This window comes from Sprattus sprattus (genome assembly GCF_963457725.1).
Source record: "Sprattus sprattus genome assembly, chromosome: 15".
NCBI classification, from domain to species: domain Eukaryota; kingdom Metazoa; phylum Chordata; class Actinopteri; order Clupeiformes; family Clupeidae; genus Sprattus; species Sprattus sprattus.
Genome location: NC_137913.1, coordinates 8,997,445 through 9,014,944, shown reverse-complemented (window position 1 = coordinate 9,014,944; position 17,500 = coordinate 8,997,445). Strand labels below are relative to the sequence as shown.

Here is a 17,500-nt window from a genome sequence, read left to right as displayed (position 1 = left end):
CAGACAGACAGCCGGTCCCATGGCGACCATCCTCTGCTCCCTGCCTGGAGAGACGGGCAAAGAACTCGCCATGGCAACACATCCACCACCCTGACTCAGCATGAGACGAGCACATCCACTTCTTCCGCTGCACGACTGTACAACTACAGTACATTACAGCAGTGCACACACACACACACACACACACACACACACACACACACACACACACACACACACACACACACACACACACACACACACACACACACACACACACACAATCAGTGCTCTGATTATCCACAGCGACCAGGCTGCTGGTGCTACACTGCTGAAACACAAAGCAGGACGAGTTACCGATGGCCAACAAGCAATTTTTCTAATGATCATGCAATCAACAGCCCTGCTGGCCACAGCTGAGTCTCTATACTGTGGCGACTCTGACAGAGTTTAACACACTAAATCAATGACAGGTCCTCCATCATCCTGTTTCCAGTGTCCCTGGATCATTCACACAGAGTAGTCAAAACCATGGCCCACATCCAGGACTGGGCTTTGGCATGTAATGGAGACGGAGGTTAAGACTTAGATGCCCCCGCAAAGGGACTTAGCACCTCTAACAGTGTGGGTGGGTTCGTGTGTGTGTGTGTGTGTGTGTGTGTGTGTGTGTGTGTGTGTGTGTGTGTGTGTGAGCAGAGGGGGGGACAGAGGCAGGACAACTTGCTTAGGCCACACGCAGCTGTTTGGAAACAAAACACAAGATATAAAAGAGATTTGGCAGAATGTCTGAGCCTCAAGACTGGTGGGTGTGTGTGTGTGTGTGTGTGTGTGTGTGTGTGTGTGCCAACACTACAGCTGCCCTTCACTAAACAACCCAAAACATCAGCACCCCTGCCAGTCCTATTTGTGAGCACAGTCATAGGTTCCTCACCTGTCAGTCAAGGTGACACAAGGCAACCAAACAAGAGACTCTTCCCTCTCCAGATTACAAGTAATCACAGCTGATCAGGTCAAACAGATCATGGCCTTCCTTCCCACACACAGACATCTTGCCTAGCTGATTCAATGTTCACAAATCTACATCGACAGTCACAAGTACTGAGTGGTTGGCTATGACAAGGGTTGGCGTATCTCTTCCAAGTCAAACAGAACAGCATTGTAAATATTGCTGGGAAAGTGCAAAAAAGGCCGGGCACATTTTCCATACTTGATTAAAAGATCAAAGAATAACAGTACGTTTGCCAAATTTGCATAAGATGGCTTGTCATATTACACATGGCAAAAGGATATGTGTAAACACCACTGGATCATCAGTCAGCATGGTAAACAACATCAAAGCTCTCTTGGGCAAATGAACCTTAGTCTCAGCCATAACGGACCTGCGAATCTGGCGCTTCAATCCAAAATCATAAACTGGCTAATGTTACCAATTCATCTCTTTCTGTAAACATTACTAAATTGTTTACTAAAAACATGAGTCCGTATAGTGGCATACACGCTGAAATATATAACATAGATATGGTTGCTTGCGGACAAACAAAACAAAAGGTGACACCAGATAACTCAGCCAAGTTATCTTGCGTTAAACATCTCAGGGAAAACCGAGCTTCTGTCACAGATCGGGCTACCTAACGTTAGCATGTCTGGCATAGTTTACGAAGACAGCTAGCTACCCATCATATCACATACTGATTATAATTTCTAACCTATAATAAGAAGTATGACATAACTGGGGGCTAGTGGACATGCAGTTGCGTTCCTGAGGTGACGACGTTACACATTAAGATAATCCCAGGTTAAGGACGACTATCCTTTTACTTCAGACAATCGCATTTACGCAAACCCTTCCCAAACAACTACCGTTAGCTAACATTAGAGATGTAGCTTGCAAAACATTACCAGGATTTCATAGAAACACAGTAAACTCTTAAAGCAGGCTAGCTAACTAGCTAGCTAACGTTGTGCGAATTATGAACGAAGAAAATAGCTGACTTGGCGGCAGTGCCTATCTGCAATGATTTCTAACTAAAGGGAAACCCCGTTCACTCTGACAAAACGAGTAAGGGATCTAGACATATTATCTTGTCTGACACCTAGCTATTTTAACTTTATTAAGTTAACATTGGCTCTATGCGCATTTGTTTAGATAGCCAGATAGTAGCATTGGCTAATTTTGCTTGCTTGTTAGCTACATTCCATTGCCTACTGACATGCAAAGCCTTCACGTACTTACCGAATAAAAGGCCTTTCGGTTTTCCTGAGAGCTATGGTATGGACGCTTTGTTGCAGTGGTATTTGTAATTGTCCGTGTCGTGTCCTCAACTAATTGGTGCAGAAAGCAAAACACAGTGCTAGCTAACGTTAGCCAGCCACCCCTTTCTTGCTAGCTTCAAACCTCAAACCTCTTGCCTGACGACACTAGCTGTCATCACGAGGAGACTTTCGTCACACGCATGCGCATGTCTCAAGTAGGAACATGGACATGAATGCTAGCCAAGTTGTGTTTTTTGAGGAATATGGGCCTAACCTTTACTTTATTACTTACAGACATGACATGAATTTGCATGCAAAGGATTGCTATCTAATGATAGTTTTTTTTTTTACATTAGTTTTCAAGAACAACATGTTGATAATGACTATGCTGTACACCAAATGAAACTTCAAAATATACTTTTAATCTGCCTGGTCACGAAGGACATATAGTCTTTGCACAGCTTACTTTCTCAGCATTTTTACTGAAATGTTTCCTTTGTTGAAGCAAGTCTTTCTTTGTGTCTTTTTTTTGTGTCTGTCTGTCCGTCTGTCTTTCATATCTTTCACTGGTTCATAACCTTCCGCTCCAGATAGCTCACTCATTTAAAAGCTGATGAGCTGATGTCGTCCATTAGATTCACTCTAACTGGTTCTTTGCCAGTTGAATACGAATAATGCACAGGGACGGGGACACACACTGTGTTGCGTTCTATACTGTAATTAACTTTACTACTAAGTGTCACGCAGAAATTTGAGATTTGACCTTTCTTAAATGCCCACCCATTTAAAAGCTGATGAGCTGATGGCATCTATCAGATGCCCTCTGATTGGTTCCCTGCCGCGTCATTGATGAATGTGAAGAATGCACCGGGACGAGGACGCACAGTGTTCTTTACTGTACTGGAATTTTCTCTAAATGTTTGTCGCCAATAAATGTCACACAGAACTAAGAATTTGAGATTTGACCTTTTTTCATGTCAGTCTATGGATCTAACCTTCTTATATGTCAACCTATGAATTCTTCTGTTCAAAGTGGATGACTTGGCCTGTGAGCACTTGTGTTTTAACATTTGCTTGACATACAGATGGAATGAGAAACATGGAAGAAAAGTGAATGGAATGGGATGCCTCCCTCTTAGCTAAAAGTCTGCCATGAGAGAAAACAGGCTGGTTTACACCTCAACAATACAGTCCTACACCATACAGACATTTGTTCCACACTAGAGGGTAATGTTGGCTCTTCTGACTGTTTACATGGTGTGTTTTGAATCATGAATTGTTTTGTGGTCATTTGATGAAAACTTCATTTTCCGTCTGTTCAATAAGTCAGCTCCATGAATGTCTGGAAACTGTGAGCATTTACAGGAGGTAAGACCAAGACCAAATAAATCACAAACATGTCCACTTAAGAGAGGTCAACATTAGAGAGGTTAACATTATGACATGTTCCCATTTGAGAGGTTAACATTATGACATGTTCCCATTAAAGAGGTTAACATCATGATATGTTCACATTAAAGAGGTTAACATTATGACATGTTCACATTAAAGAGGTTAACATTATGATATGTTCACATTAGAGAGGTTAACGTTAGAGAGGTTAACATTATGACATAAGACAGATTAACCTTTTGAAATTTCCTCTGTTCTTATGTCTTTGTCATTACTTATACACATGTAAATAATGTACAGGACTATATCCTGATAAAACACCACTATCAAGAAACGTTCAACATGAAAGCAAATATATTGTATAATCATGGCTACTCAGCAAGGGTAGCCCTGATCCTCCAACGTCCCAAATCCTCCAAAGCAACTCATGGTGATAGCGGATCGGAAAACATAATTTTCACTCGGAAATTCTGCACATAATAATATAATAACGATAATAATGAATTTAATTTATAGCGCACTCTACATTCACCTGAATCTCAGGGTGCCCCAGTACATAGTAAGAACAAAGTTAAAAACAACCTATAATAAAATACATTTAAAAAGTAAGAAACGCCTTTCTGATATGACAAACATATCTATGAGTTAGCGTGACACAGGAAGTGGCGGTAAGGCAGTGATGTACAAAAGCGTCTTACAGTGCCTCTTAATGTATGACTAGTATCACCAATGATTTATTTTGTGCTGCTAAAACAAGCACACTGTTTTCCCCTTAATGCGCAATCTGAATGGAGTGTTGCAGTTTTATTTTTTAGCCAGTAGATGGCGAAAGCTGATAGCTATTCTTCCTAACTGCCAGAGCATTATGCAGGTGTCAAGTTCAACTGGATCACTGCTAAAAGGCACACTGAGTCAGACACAATTAGATAACAAATCACCATAATGAATCAATACTATACAATGATGACATGACATCATTAAACAATATGTTATTCACAGTGTTTCTATTATTATTCATATTAATTAATATAACTGTTTGTAAGGATAGGCGTGCTCTACTTCCAAAAAGCGATTTTGGGTGCAAATGAAAAAGACTGTTAACTTAAAGTAGAAAAAACTGCACTCTCAAGCTTGTCTCATTGCTTATTTATTTTGACCAGTTTATCCACAGATGCGTTTCAGCCTTAGCCATCGTCAGTGTGTGTCTGTCTGCATGCCTGTGTGTGTTTATATGTGTTAGCATGTGTGTGTATTCTCATGTATGAGTGTGTTGCTCCTCTGACAAACCAAGACTAACCATATTATTCAGGCCTATGTCAGTGATTATTCAGGCCTGTGTCAGTGATTATCCCTGTGGCTCCTTTGACAGATATTATTCAAGCCTGTGTCAGTGATTATTAAGGCCTGTGTCAATGATTATTGAGGCCTGTGTCAGTGATTATTGAGGCCTGTGTCAGTGATTATTCAGGCCTGTGTCCCTGATTATTTAGGCCTGTGTCAATGATTATTGAGGCCTGTGTCAGTGATTATTAAGGCCTGTGTCAGTGATTATTCAGGCCATTGTCAGTGATTATTGAGGCCTGTGTCTGTGATTATTGGGGCCTGTGTCAGTGATTATTCCTACACATAGTGCTTCTGTGGACAGCGTCTGGAAATGATTATGTTTGAAAAAGGATCAGCTGTAGATCGCCCCAAGTACTGAAGCCACAGCGGAGGGATGTGTGTGGTGTGGAGATATACTATTACTATTATTATTATTATTTCGTATTCAAAGATGAAACAGACAGCAGAAATTAGTCTTTTGTTCGTTTTTATTTTATGAAATGAAACACATGACATTTTTGACTGCTTACAAATTTGGTTCAAAACAAATACAAACAAGACTGAAAACAAGAGAAAACAAACAAAAAATATCCTGTTGAAAACAATGCCATTAACCATGAATGAGTAGATATAGTTTAGGCTCTGGGCCCCCATGAATGACCGTGACACGAGGCCTGCACAAGACAGCTTAATGTGGGTGACAGCTTAGCGTTTTAGTGAAATGTAATTATTACAAACATTCGGTTAATATCTCAGTCATAAAAATATTTTCAAAGTATTGCCTTCAGCGATAAGCCTAAAAATAAAAAGCATCCTCTTTATGTGTTTCTTGAGCATAATATAAAGCCTAGGCGTCAAGGCAAATTTAAACATTTCACTTTTTCATACATATCGTTTGATGATGTTTTCTAACATTGAAACAGATAGAATGTCACGAAAATAAAAGAGATTTGTGAATATAGACAATTGGCACTCTTCCTATATTGGCTTTGTCAAAGCAGTTGCTTGCGGATTCACTTTTATACTGTACTGTGGAAAGTCACAGAAGAAGGACGAGACTTGTTGCTAAGCAACTCTATGCGCAACGGTTACAAGTCATCAAGCACTTTACAATTATACAGGTCACGTCTCCCCGTTTGATAGTGTGCACTTCAGTAGTTAAGTCATTAACGGTCCACACAACCTAAGCCTTATGACGTTTTGTAAAATCTGTCCATGTAGATATTTCAGCACTTTGTTCTTTGAGAATAGTACGGCATGACAGAGTTAAGTAGTCCCTTGTTGTTACATTAGATTTACTGTATTAAATATGTTTCTAAATAATTAATAGGAGAATCAGGCAGAGCATTAAGGAGTAACATGGAGTACAGCCAAACACCAAGTACCTAGCTACAATACTTCTTTTACTGAGTACTGAATAACACAGAAATTGCAATACTGTTCGATTGATGTATTCTTGTATTGTATATGTTACATGTATCATCAGCAACCATTAGAACCTTTAGAGCCATAACAAAAACAAAACAGAAAAGGCTGGAAGCAAGAACCGGACTTCAGAGGGACAGAATCACATCCGTTTAGAAAACTAAGTGCAGAACTGACTCGTTCTCTTTCTCTTCTTTTAAGAAACTCCTCAACATTTCTCCAATCACCTTCTTCTTCAATGAACAAAATAATTCAGTGGTCTGAAAATATAATACTATTTTTATAACAAACGGAGGAATGTCAAAGTGCATCTTACGTGCGTCATACATGCATATCCATTTTTCCTCTGAATACAGAAAAGTCATTCACTAACAGATGTTTTTTTTCTGATCCCATGTGCTTGCTGTAAAGCAATACGTTAAAGAGAATTACATAATCAAGATAAAGCAGTGTCAAGAATTAATCATTAGCCTCATATGTCAAATGTCAATCTTATTTATATTTCGCATTCTACAAGCTAGTTATCACCCCATGACAACAGCAGACACCCTGGCAAATACTAATTTAGATATATACATTCTGTAGCAAAATACATCGCATCTAAAAACAGGAATTATAAATAAGTTAGTTCAATTATGCACATATAATACATAATACAGAAGGTGCAGTGAATCAAATGATGTCATCTAAGAGATGTGGCGTGCCGACCCAGTCCAGTGTACGGGGCTCCGAAGCAGCCATGATCATACACATGAACTGCTTCCCCGTTCTCTTGTCTATGGGGTAGATGGTGGTGGGCGTGAACCTCTTGTTGCTCTCCACGAAGTCGCACAGCTGCTTGTAAATGTGAGGGTACTCGTGACGGAGGAAGACTCCCCTGGTCCTCAGCTCCCTCTGGATGTTGATGAAGCAGATCTCCCTGGCCTTCCTGCCCTCCTCGCTCATGTTGTCGAGGTCCGTCGTCCCCGGCGGCGGGGTGAGGATGAGCGTCTCCATGTCGCTCTCTCTCCTGAAGACTTTCTTGTCCGGGCTGGAGGAGGATAGGGACACCTTGGCGTATTTGCGAACGGTTGGCGTCTGAACTCTGGGGGATGGTTTGTTAGGCACAAGCTCACCGACCGCGATGGACACGTTTAACAGGAAACATTCATTGGGGTCGTACTCTTTCCCTGCCTCTTGCAGGTCCCCACAGTAGTCTCCTAGGTTGTCCTTGAAACTGTCCAGTTCTCTGAGAGACAAATACGTCGGCGACATCAGGAGACTCTCCAGGCCAACCTTCATGAAATTATCTGCGGACCCTGAGTTGGGGAACCCCAGGAACAGGACCCCTCTTCCTCGTGACAGGAAGCCCACTTTAGCGATGCGGGAGAAGGCTTTGTGGATGTCTGGAGTCTCTCTGCAGTGCTTCAGTATGTGTCGGCACACACTGCTAACTCTGCCGTACAGGCAGTTCTCCTTGTGGCTGTCCCAATCCTCTCGGCGGCAGTTTCGAGAGCAGTAAAAAGTATAACAGCTGTGGCAGGACTTGAAGTACAGGCAGGCGTTGAACATGGTCTCTTTACGACCACACTTGCTGCTGGAGCAGGTCATGGAGTTGTCCTCGTCAGGACTGTGGATCAGGGAGAACTCGTCCAGGCTGTGCTGCATACCGTCACAGCCGCTGTCTGGGTCCTTGGGTGTGTCTGGGCTCGTCTTCGCCGAAGAGTCGTGTGTGTGTAAGAGCAGCTGCTCGTCCAATCCAAACGATGCCTGTTTAACGTCCTTGATGTCGTCGTCGTTGATCAGCAGTTTGAGCTGATCTATCAGGTCCTCGCTGGGGGGCCGGCTGTCCGGGGGCTTGTAGTCGATAACCAGATCAGCTAAAAGCTCATCGAGTTGCTCCAGGCTCTGCTGCAGCGAGTAACTGTTGTGTTGCCTTTCCTTGGCGGTGTCTTGGACACTGACCGTTGGCTGCTGGTGAGTGACGGCTAAAGTGGGTGTCCGAACGCCGTTAGGGACCCCCCAGGTGACAGAGTTGCCCTCTCTCTTCCTCTGGTTTGCGTTACGAAGGTCGTTGTCCGTGATGGTTATCTCTGGGGTGACGTACCAGTGCCTGCTCATGCTGCTCCTGGCGCCGTCACTGTGGCACTTCTCGAGGGAGTTCTCCGAGAGGGACAGCGCGGCGTAGCGCCGTGGGGAGCTGGAGAGGTTCACGATGACCGGCTGCCTGGCGTCCGGGGGCGGAGCGGCATGCCTCGCGTGGTTGAAAAGGTTCTCGTAGCTCCGGCCTCGTGGGAACGCCGCCTGTTCCCTCTCAGCCTGATGAGTCAGGATGTTGTCCCAGGATTTGGAGTGGAGCCTCGCGTCGGCCCCTAGTCTGCACGGCTCGGTGAAGTCGTTGGGGTACCAAGGGGTTAAGGAGGGGTCCTGTCTCAACCTCTGCGGAGTGGCTTGCGAGGATGCATAGTGGCTGGAGAACCCTGATATGCTGGACCGCTGCCAGTCCGAGTCTGAGAACACCTGCGACGTGCGGGGTTGGTGGCCACCCTCAGGGTAGCAGGGTCTCACTGGAATGCTGTAGTCCGAATGGCATGGCCTCGAGTAGAAGACCCTAGCCGGGTCAGTCGGGCAGGTAGGGGGGTATCCCCTTGGATCGTCTCTATAGTAACCCCGTGCCTGGGGTGCTGGCATATAGTACGGTCCTGGTTCACTCACTGAGTAGGGTCTGTTGTAGAACGCCTCCACTGGGTCTCGTCGGGCTTTTACCTCTGTGTAACACGGCCTCACTGGGAGAGTGTGAACCCAGCGGACCCTGGGGTCCTGGGAGTACTGGCCATTCAGGGAGGGGATCTGGCTGTTGCTGCTGGTCAGACTGTACTGGTCGTCCTGGTAGTACGCTCTGCCAGGAGGCTGCACAGGGTACCTGCACGGATCCTCTGTGTAGAAGAACTTAGTGGGTATGTTTGGGGTGGACAGGGTCTTGTACCGCGACCCCAGGAAGTCTCTGGGGTCTTGGGGAGAGGGCGTTCGGCCCAGCTGGATGTCTGCTGGATGCACATAGCTGCCAGGCATGCAGGGTGGATATGGGTAAGACTGCCTGTAGTCAATCCCATAAAACTCGCTCGGTGTGGGAGTCCGGGAGATGCCCACCTGACGGGGCACTGAGAGGCCTGTGAGACCCGACGTGGAGTAGCGCTGCCAGGCCAGATCGGCTCTCGGAGGGGGGGGCTTCCTGGCAGCGTGCTGGAGAACTGCGGCGTCAGGCTTGATGTCCACACGGCAGCGGACGTGAGGGCTCGTGCTCGGCTTGTCCGCCTTGGGCTCCTCAAAGCAACCGGAGACGTAGAGGGGTGCGTGGGGCTGCAGTTTAATGGGGTGCACCTCGTTCACCAACGCCCGAGTAGAGTAATGAGAAGCGTCTCGGGTGGAAGGGAACGAGCTCGAAGCCTCAGAACTCCTCTGTGGGTCGACCGAGGAGGCTCGCTGAACGTCCCTCGTCCTCCGCGCTGACGGGGGCGACACCGTAATGGGGACAGGGGTGAGTGTGGCTCGAGCCCGCGGCATGCTTTTGGAGCGAGCCTTCCCCTTTCCATCAGCCCTGGGGGCCTCCCCCCCGGTGGTGGGGGTGGTGTCTGCGGCACCCTGCGGCGCTGGCAGCTTTGTGTTGAATAAATCCGGGGAGGAGAAGCGGAGATGCCCCGACTGCCCCAGACCATTCCAGAGCCCATCCTTGCTGGCCGACTGCCCCAAACCATTCCATTCCTTGCTGGCCGGCTGCCGTTCCGCCCCGTAGGAATAGTCCATGGAAGAGGAGAAGGACTTGGGGTCATCCAGGGACTCGATGAAGTCGAAGCTGCGGCAGTGCCTCTTGTTGATGACCTCGTGGTTTTGCTCCAGCGTGGCGATCATTTGGGAATCACATTGTTTGAAGGAGGTGAACGACATGGAGGGCCCACTCAAGGGGCTTATTCTGATGTCTTGGTACAGCGTGGATGACAGTATGTCAGGAGGATCCGTCCGTGTCATCTTAAAGGGACACCTCTAAGGATTCCCCTTCAGGATGGACTGACATCAGTACGACCTGCAAAAGAGAAAAAAAACACATCAGCAGTGTTTCACACTTTTACAGACAGTCACAGACACCAACATTAAATAAAGAATTAAATCCGTACCAAAAACAAACACCAACCATACCCTAAATGTTGACGCTCAGGTCTCTAATCTGTGTGTTTCTTTCCTGCTGCCTAGAAGAAGTAATACCAGATGAAGGATTTACTTTCATCATGCTGCTAAGGTCTTAAGTGAGCAGCACATCAAGGCCTTGATTAAAACCCCAAATCCCTGCAAAAGGCTATTCTAAATTAGGCAAAGGGAAGGAATTAAGATTCCTCTGCTCATCACTGGAGAGCCCAAATGTTTTACCGACGCCGCAATGTTGACCATAACTTCACAGATGGGCGATGCTAAATTACAAATGTCAGACTATAAATTCCACCGCCTCTCGCACTTCTGGCAAAGATGAGAAAAACTCTTCAAAGTGCATCACGCCTGAGAGGAATCTCAAACAGAACCGTTTGGGACTGCTACAGCTACTGATACTATAAAACAACAACGACTACAACAACAATAATAATATATAGCCTAGATGTATATCCTATCACTATGCCCCTGTTCCATCTTTGTGCACACATTGAATATATACAGTATATATACTTTTTTGTGGAAGTAATCAACAAGGTGACCTCTCTCCATCACCTAATGATGTGTTTCCCCCTTTTTTGGAGGTGATTCATCACCAACTGTGGAGTTAATAATTCAAAACAACCCTAACTGGAAAACACACATAAATATTGCAGATGTCAGATCCTGGCCTTGCTGCATCTCAAAGGACTAAATTAGTTACGAGTCTGGGATTGGATGTACACTTAATGAAAGGGGAAAAGCCCTCCCCCCCCCCCAAAAAAAAACCCAGCTGGAAAAACATACAGAGACACCACTTCAATGGTCTGCCTTAAAACAGAAAGAAAGACATAAAGAGAGTGAGGGGGTGGGGGGCAACCAATGGCTTTCTATATCTGTCTATTACTTGTACCCCAATCCCCCAAATGCCTACTTCAATGGTCTCCCTTAAAACAGAACACAAAGAAATGTTCTAGAAGTCATCATCATTCTGCAGTTCCGCTATTCATTAAACAATCTACCTCACACATTCATCCTGTTAACAAGCAATCAGAAAGGGCTGTGCGTGCCCTTGGTGTGTCTGCGGGTATTTAAACCCTCCTCTGTTTGCTGAGTGGACAGGTTCGTCCTCTACCCAGTCCCGGCCTCTCCTCTGGGGCCACTGCAGGCAGCCACACATTGAGTGTCTGCATGCCTAATAGAAATTATGCCCTGTGCAAATGCGGTGTGCATGAATCAAATTAACACTACAGCGGAGACTTGTGGCACATTTACAACACAGAAGAGGTTAATTTCTGTGCTGAGAGGTTTATGACAAAATCATCATCTGCACTCATGGCTAAGAGGGCAGTTTAAAAGCAGAATTGATAGGAGAAAAGTGAATGGCTAACGAAAAGGAATCAACTTTATCTTAACTACACACTAAAGATACTATTCACATATCGTACATGCTTTTAACTGCATATTATACGATATACTTATACACTAGTAAAATAAATGTGTGTTTTCTTCAAAGAGGTGTCAGCTGTCATACAGAGCACTGCGGAACTGTTGCAAAGCGTTCTGGGAGTTGAGCATGAGTCTGTGCTACATTCGTGCCTGCTCCAGTTCCTTCGCAGTGTTCCACTTTGGCCCCCATGAGTGTATATCTTTCACTCTCTCCTTTGTGGGCTGGAAAGGCTGACACATGTCTGAGTCAATTTTATCTGCTTCCCTGGAGGTGTGGCAAAGAGAGCCGCGACACGAGGAACGCTTGACGCAAAAAGGGCTGACGGACGGGATCACTCACGGGGGGTCGGCTCTGAGAGGATTGGCCTTGTACCTGTCGCTTCTCGAACAGTTCCAGCTCACATTCTCCCTGCTGCAAAGCCACTCCAGCTCAACTGAGTGGGGCGTTATCAGAGAAGAGAACAGCCTTTAACACACTGCTAAGCACTTACACACACGGATAATAGCACCACTTCAAAGGTGATAGTAATTAAATATAATTGTAGGATCGTCACTGGTGTCTGAAAGCACATATCACGGCACAAAGAAGCCCAACTACACACGGGTAGTAATAGTGGCCAGCTACGCCTGCTAGTGAAATACGTGATAATACCTCAGCAAATGGTTTGGACCCAGGTGTTGTTCCTTTTATTTAGCACCTATACTGGGCCCAGTTTCCCGAACGCTAAAAAGGACTTGAAATCGGTCGTAAGAGGGATATTGCAGAGCGGTTTCCCGACGCCGCACTTACGGCAATGATGAGTCTATGAAGTCGCCAAAATCCACGTAGGCCGTTAAGATACGTCGTTATCGGGAAACTAGGCCCTGAACTTCGGCTCAAAACATAAACTAATAAGTTCCTACGGTGATGGACAGGAGTTATATACAGATCGTTAACTTGACCTAAGAGCTTACTGTTTTGCAACAATCCTCTCAAGTATGCATCACTGCTGGGACCAGTCCCGCATAGTGAAATATTTAATTAAATGTAATATTTAAATAATTTCACAGTGTGTGACAGTTCCCAGGTCTGTTAGATCGTCGTGAGAATCGTCACGACTCAGGACGGCACACCTTTGATCGAACCCAAACACATCAACAAGATCATGACGCCTCTGACATCACTTGGTCACAGCTTTCCAGAGATGTGATTAACTGTCAGTAGGGGAGCAGCTAGTGCCTCTGTGAGCCCACTGATACCATCTGCTAGCATCAGAGCAACAGAGAGGCCCAGGCCTGCTAAGGGTTCAGCCCCCGCTTGCTCACACACTCCACGCACACACACACTCCGTTCGAAAACACGCTCAGCTTCCTCGGCTCGAACACATACACAAACCTGTCAGCGGTCAGATTTAATTTGAAGCCTTGTGAGAAAAAAAAACTTTGGCTTTATGCACATAGAGGACTTTAATTAGAACTGATGCCCACATTGGCTCATAACAATTGGAAGTCTTTCCAAATAATGATTATTATAATTTTCTTATTATATACTGATAAACAAACGCACTGCTGGGTTCGCCAGGTGGTGCACTGTTAGTCATAGCTCTGTGACTGGCTTGGCTCTAGGCTGCTAGGCTCTAAGCATTAGCTGAGACTGCTGAAGCTAACACCAACCAATGAAATGTAATTCAATTTCAAGCTAACGCTAAGCGCTAACGTTAGCGTCCGGTGGCTTGTTTGCAGAGCCTGACATTTAATTTCATGGCACAGTTTTAGTGACAGAGGGGCCCACAGTACTAGCCTCTTATTGGCCCCTGGCCCATCGGCTAACCCCGAGGACCATCTGTTCGTGCTGCTGGGGGGCCCCCGTCTCCTCAAAACACCTTGGACTGGTACACACACAGACTACAGTAAACAGACCAAAATGGCCATGCATATCACACACAATCACACACACACACACACACACACACACACACACACACAAATATGCTAACACATGCATTTACACTCACACACACACACAGAAATGCCTACACATAAACAACCACATGCCCCATACACACAAAAAATACAATATATACACATAACCACCTGGGCCTGTACACTCACTATGTGCGTTCGTGTGTGTATGTGTGTTCACAAACACATACGCTAACTCAAACAAGTGTGAACACAATATATCTGTGCATTCATATTGTACAACACAACATTACGGTAAACTGCTTCTGCTCAACTGATATACTGTAACAGCTCATTCACAAGCAGAGAAATGGTTATCTTTTAAAAATCCAGAATCAGCAACATTAAACCGATACTCAGACTACACGTGTCTGCTTGGGCTACTCTTACAGATCTGGCTCATGTTTGTCAGAACCCTAACCAGCATTATGTCCCCAGAGATCGCATTGTAGGATACTATTATATCGCTCTTTCGCACTCAATAGACACAAATTCATATTTCAACCCGAAATTCATTTTTCATCAGTTTCAGTGGCTGTCCAGCTGTCTTACAAGCCCAGGCTGCTGACACCACCACTGATGCGTGAAGATTGTCAAATCAGACTGACATCTGCGTCAGCTCCAGCGACCGCGGCGGCTCATTCACAATGAGGCCGGACCGGTGTGTGACTTAATTATTGATACACATCGTTACACACTGCTTTATTGACCATGCCAGTCTGTAGTAAGCTCTCACCAGCTCACGCAACAAAAGAAACTGCTGCGCACACAGTAGATCCAGTAACTCAAAGCCTCCCCGATCTCGTCGATCGAATCTCTGTGGGCTCCTGCTCGTGGGCGGAAGCGGGGGATTTGGCTGAGGGAGGCGCACAGATTTTGTTTGTTGTGTTAAATTTCAACTCCCGGCTTGAGGGACGCTTGAAGTCGGATTTCTTAAACTGACAGGCAGTGCAGCGAGCCATACAAGAGGATGTGAATACCTGTTATAGTGGGGACCATTGAGGAGAGACACACAAGTGGATGTGAGTCCCTGTTATAGTGGGAACGATTGAGGAGAGACATACAAGTGGATGTGAATACCTGTTATAGTGGGGACCATTGAGGAGAGACATACAAGTGGATGTGAATACCTGTTATAGTGGGGACCATTGAGGAGAGACATACAAGTGGATGTGAGTCCCTGTTATAGTGGGGACCATTGAGGAGAGACACACAAGTGGATGTGAGTCCCTGTTATAGTGGGGACCATTGAGGAGAGACACACAAGTGGATGTGAGTCCCTGTTATAGTGGGGACGATGGAGGAGACACAAACAAGAGGATGTGAGCACCTGATCTGGTGGGGACCATTCAGGAGAGACTTACAAGAGGATGTGAGCCCCTGATATAGTGGAGACGATTGAGGAGAGACAAACGAGAGGATGTGAATACCTGATAAAGTGGGGACGATTCTGGAGACACAAACAAAAGTATGTGAATACCTGTTATAGTGGGGACGATTCAGGAGAGGCAGGCTGAGCTCGCCATGAGCCACTGCACTCTCAGTGTGTGTGTGTGTGTGTGTGTGTGTGTGTGTGTGTGTGTGTGTCCTGATAACCTGGACTCTCTGTTGGACATTAGTGCACTCCTGGAGTGCGCATGCGTGTGTGTGTGTGTGTGTGTGTCTGTGTATTTTTAGCTTTAGTCAGTGTCTTGGCCCTGGGGGTAGATGCTCACGAAAATAACTTCATCCAAACTGCCGTGTCGTCTTCAAAGACCCGGGCCATGATTGGCTCTCATGCTGACTAAGGAGATGGACGCTCTCCTCGTGAGGTAATATCACTGGAGGCTATGGAGGCCTCACAGTCCTTCTCAGATATAACCTAGCTTCTTTTACAGTACATCACAATTCCTCTAAAAAATAAACAGTATCTATTCGAGAACCTCACAGTTCCCCTCAGAGATGGCATATAGTGTCTTCAAAAGTACATTGATTAGATAAAACCTAGCTTTAAAAGTACATTTTGATTATTCTCATATTAAATATAGCATATTTTTTAAGAGAATCTCAGGATTATACTACAGAGTTTCATTCGTAGTAACTCCCCTCCTCTCGGTTGTAATGCATTATCTTTTACAATATCTCGTGCTTCCTTTCCGATTCTGCAGAGCATCCTTCAGATTGCTCTCAGATCTGATACAGCATTTTACCCATCAGATGGATTCTGCCGTGGATCACTATTCCAAGACGGCATTGCCCACCCATCTGAAGTCTCAAGTATCTCTCACCTGGTTCACATTCCAAAGGCCCCCTAGTGTATTTCCTCTAGTTGCTTTTCTTTCTTGCATTCTGGCCAGTCTTCCCAGTAAACAGCAGAAGCAGGGTCAGGGTCAAGATTTTCCACAATTGTAAATAGTTTGCATGGCAGTTTATTACTAATAATATGCCATGATTGTTATGCTGATATAAACAATACACTCTCATGATCACCATCATCCATGATCACCGTTAATATCACCATCACTCTCATGATCACCCTTAGTAACAAGGTGGTATGAAAAGAGTCCAAATGTTTAGTATCATCCTAAAGTGATGAGATGAAGTCTCAACCCAAGGGACACTCAGCTGTGACAGCCCTCCGGCTCTCTGGTTACTGAGATGATGTGACTGACTCGTTTGGGAGTTGAGGGGCGAGGGATGACTCATGTGCTCACATCTTTAGCACTGTCTAAATAACCCAGGATATGCTCCCTTTGAAAAGAGGACCTTTCTAAGTAATCAAGAAAGCCTTTGCAGGAACAACCAAGTAGCTATCATCACAGTTCCTCGGAATTCAGGCAATTATTTAACTTTTTTAACAAAGGGACTCTGATTAATATGATCTCAATTTCGTACTGTATAGGAAATAATTCATAAGATTAAAAAAACTGTGGGATTCTCTGAAGGGCTTAAAATGAGACCTCTGCAGGAGTTATTGTAAAACATCATCAGTCATTTCAAAGAAGCCTAATCTACAAAATAATAATGCTTTAAAAGTATAATGTCAATGTATACTGGCTCTACAGACTACTCCTTGTATCGTGTATAAAGTAATGTAATCATAGGCTAAGGGCACTATAAACTAACAGAAGACAAATATTTGAGGAGGCTATAGAAATGACACAAATATATTCCTAACTAATCTATAGGATGAACGATGGAAAGTTCCTTGTTAACCGAAACTCTTGCCGTTTCTTGTTAAAAAGTGCGACCACTATTAAAGACGTCATAGACATTTTCTCCAGGCTTCTAAACAGTGACTGCATACCACATGCTCTATCGCTTGGATACCACACTCTGGGGGAAAAAAACTCGTGTGTAGTTGGAACTACGACATACGGACGCAGAGCAAAAATTAGGACAAACCATGGATGCAGACGCAAACATAGGTATGGGATATTTCACAAATATGAGAACAGAGCCGACGCATTTAGACGCCAACAGACGTAAACATCCTTAGACCGCGTCATGGGAGCCTATTTTGTTGCTGCGATCGCATCTTTGCTTCCAGTTTGGGTTTACAGTAACGTTGATATTTCAGATCGATGGAATCATAAGACAA

At 45.0% G+C, this 17,500-nt stretch overlaps 2 protein-coding genes across 6 annotated transcripts in view; both read right to left on the bottom strand.

Annotated features, from left to right (window-relative positions):
* Nucleotides 1–2,363, bottom strand: part of gapvd1 (GTPase activating protein and VPS9 domains 1) — a 45,915-nt gene extending 43,552 nt beyond the window's left edge. For all 5 annotated transcript variants that reach the window (XM_080851966.1, XM_080851967.1, XM_080851968.1 and 2 more), the window contains exon 1: nucleotides 2,213–2,363. The gene's annotated coding sequence lies outside the window, so the exon portion shown is untranslated. The remainder of the gene's footprint in view (nucleotides 1–2,212) is intronic.
* A 4,681-nt stretch (nucleotides 2,364–7,044) lies between these two features.
* On the bottom strand, nucleotides 7,045–10,377 carry unm_hu7912 (un-named hu7912; the record flags this gene model as incomplete). The annotated part of the gene is made up of 1 exon (XM_080852244.1): nucleotides 7,045–10,377. One exon carries the CDS (start codon nucleotides 10,375–10,377, stop codon nucleotides 7,045–7,047), a length of 3,333 nt encoding a protein of 1,110 aa, XP_080708370.1.
* Nucleotides 10,378–17,500: the final 7,123 nt, after the last annotated feature.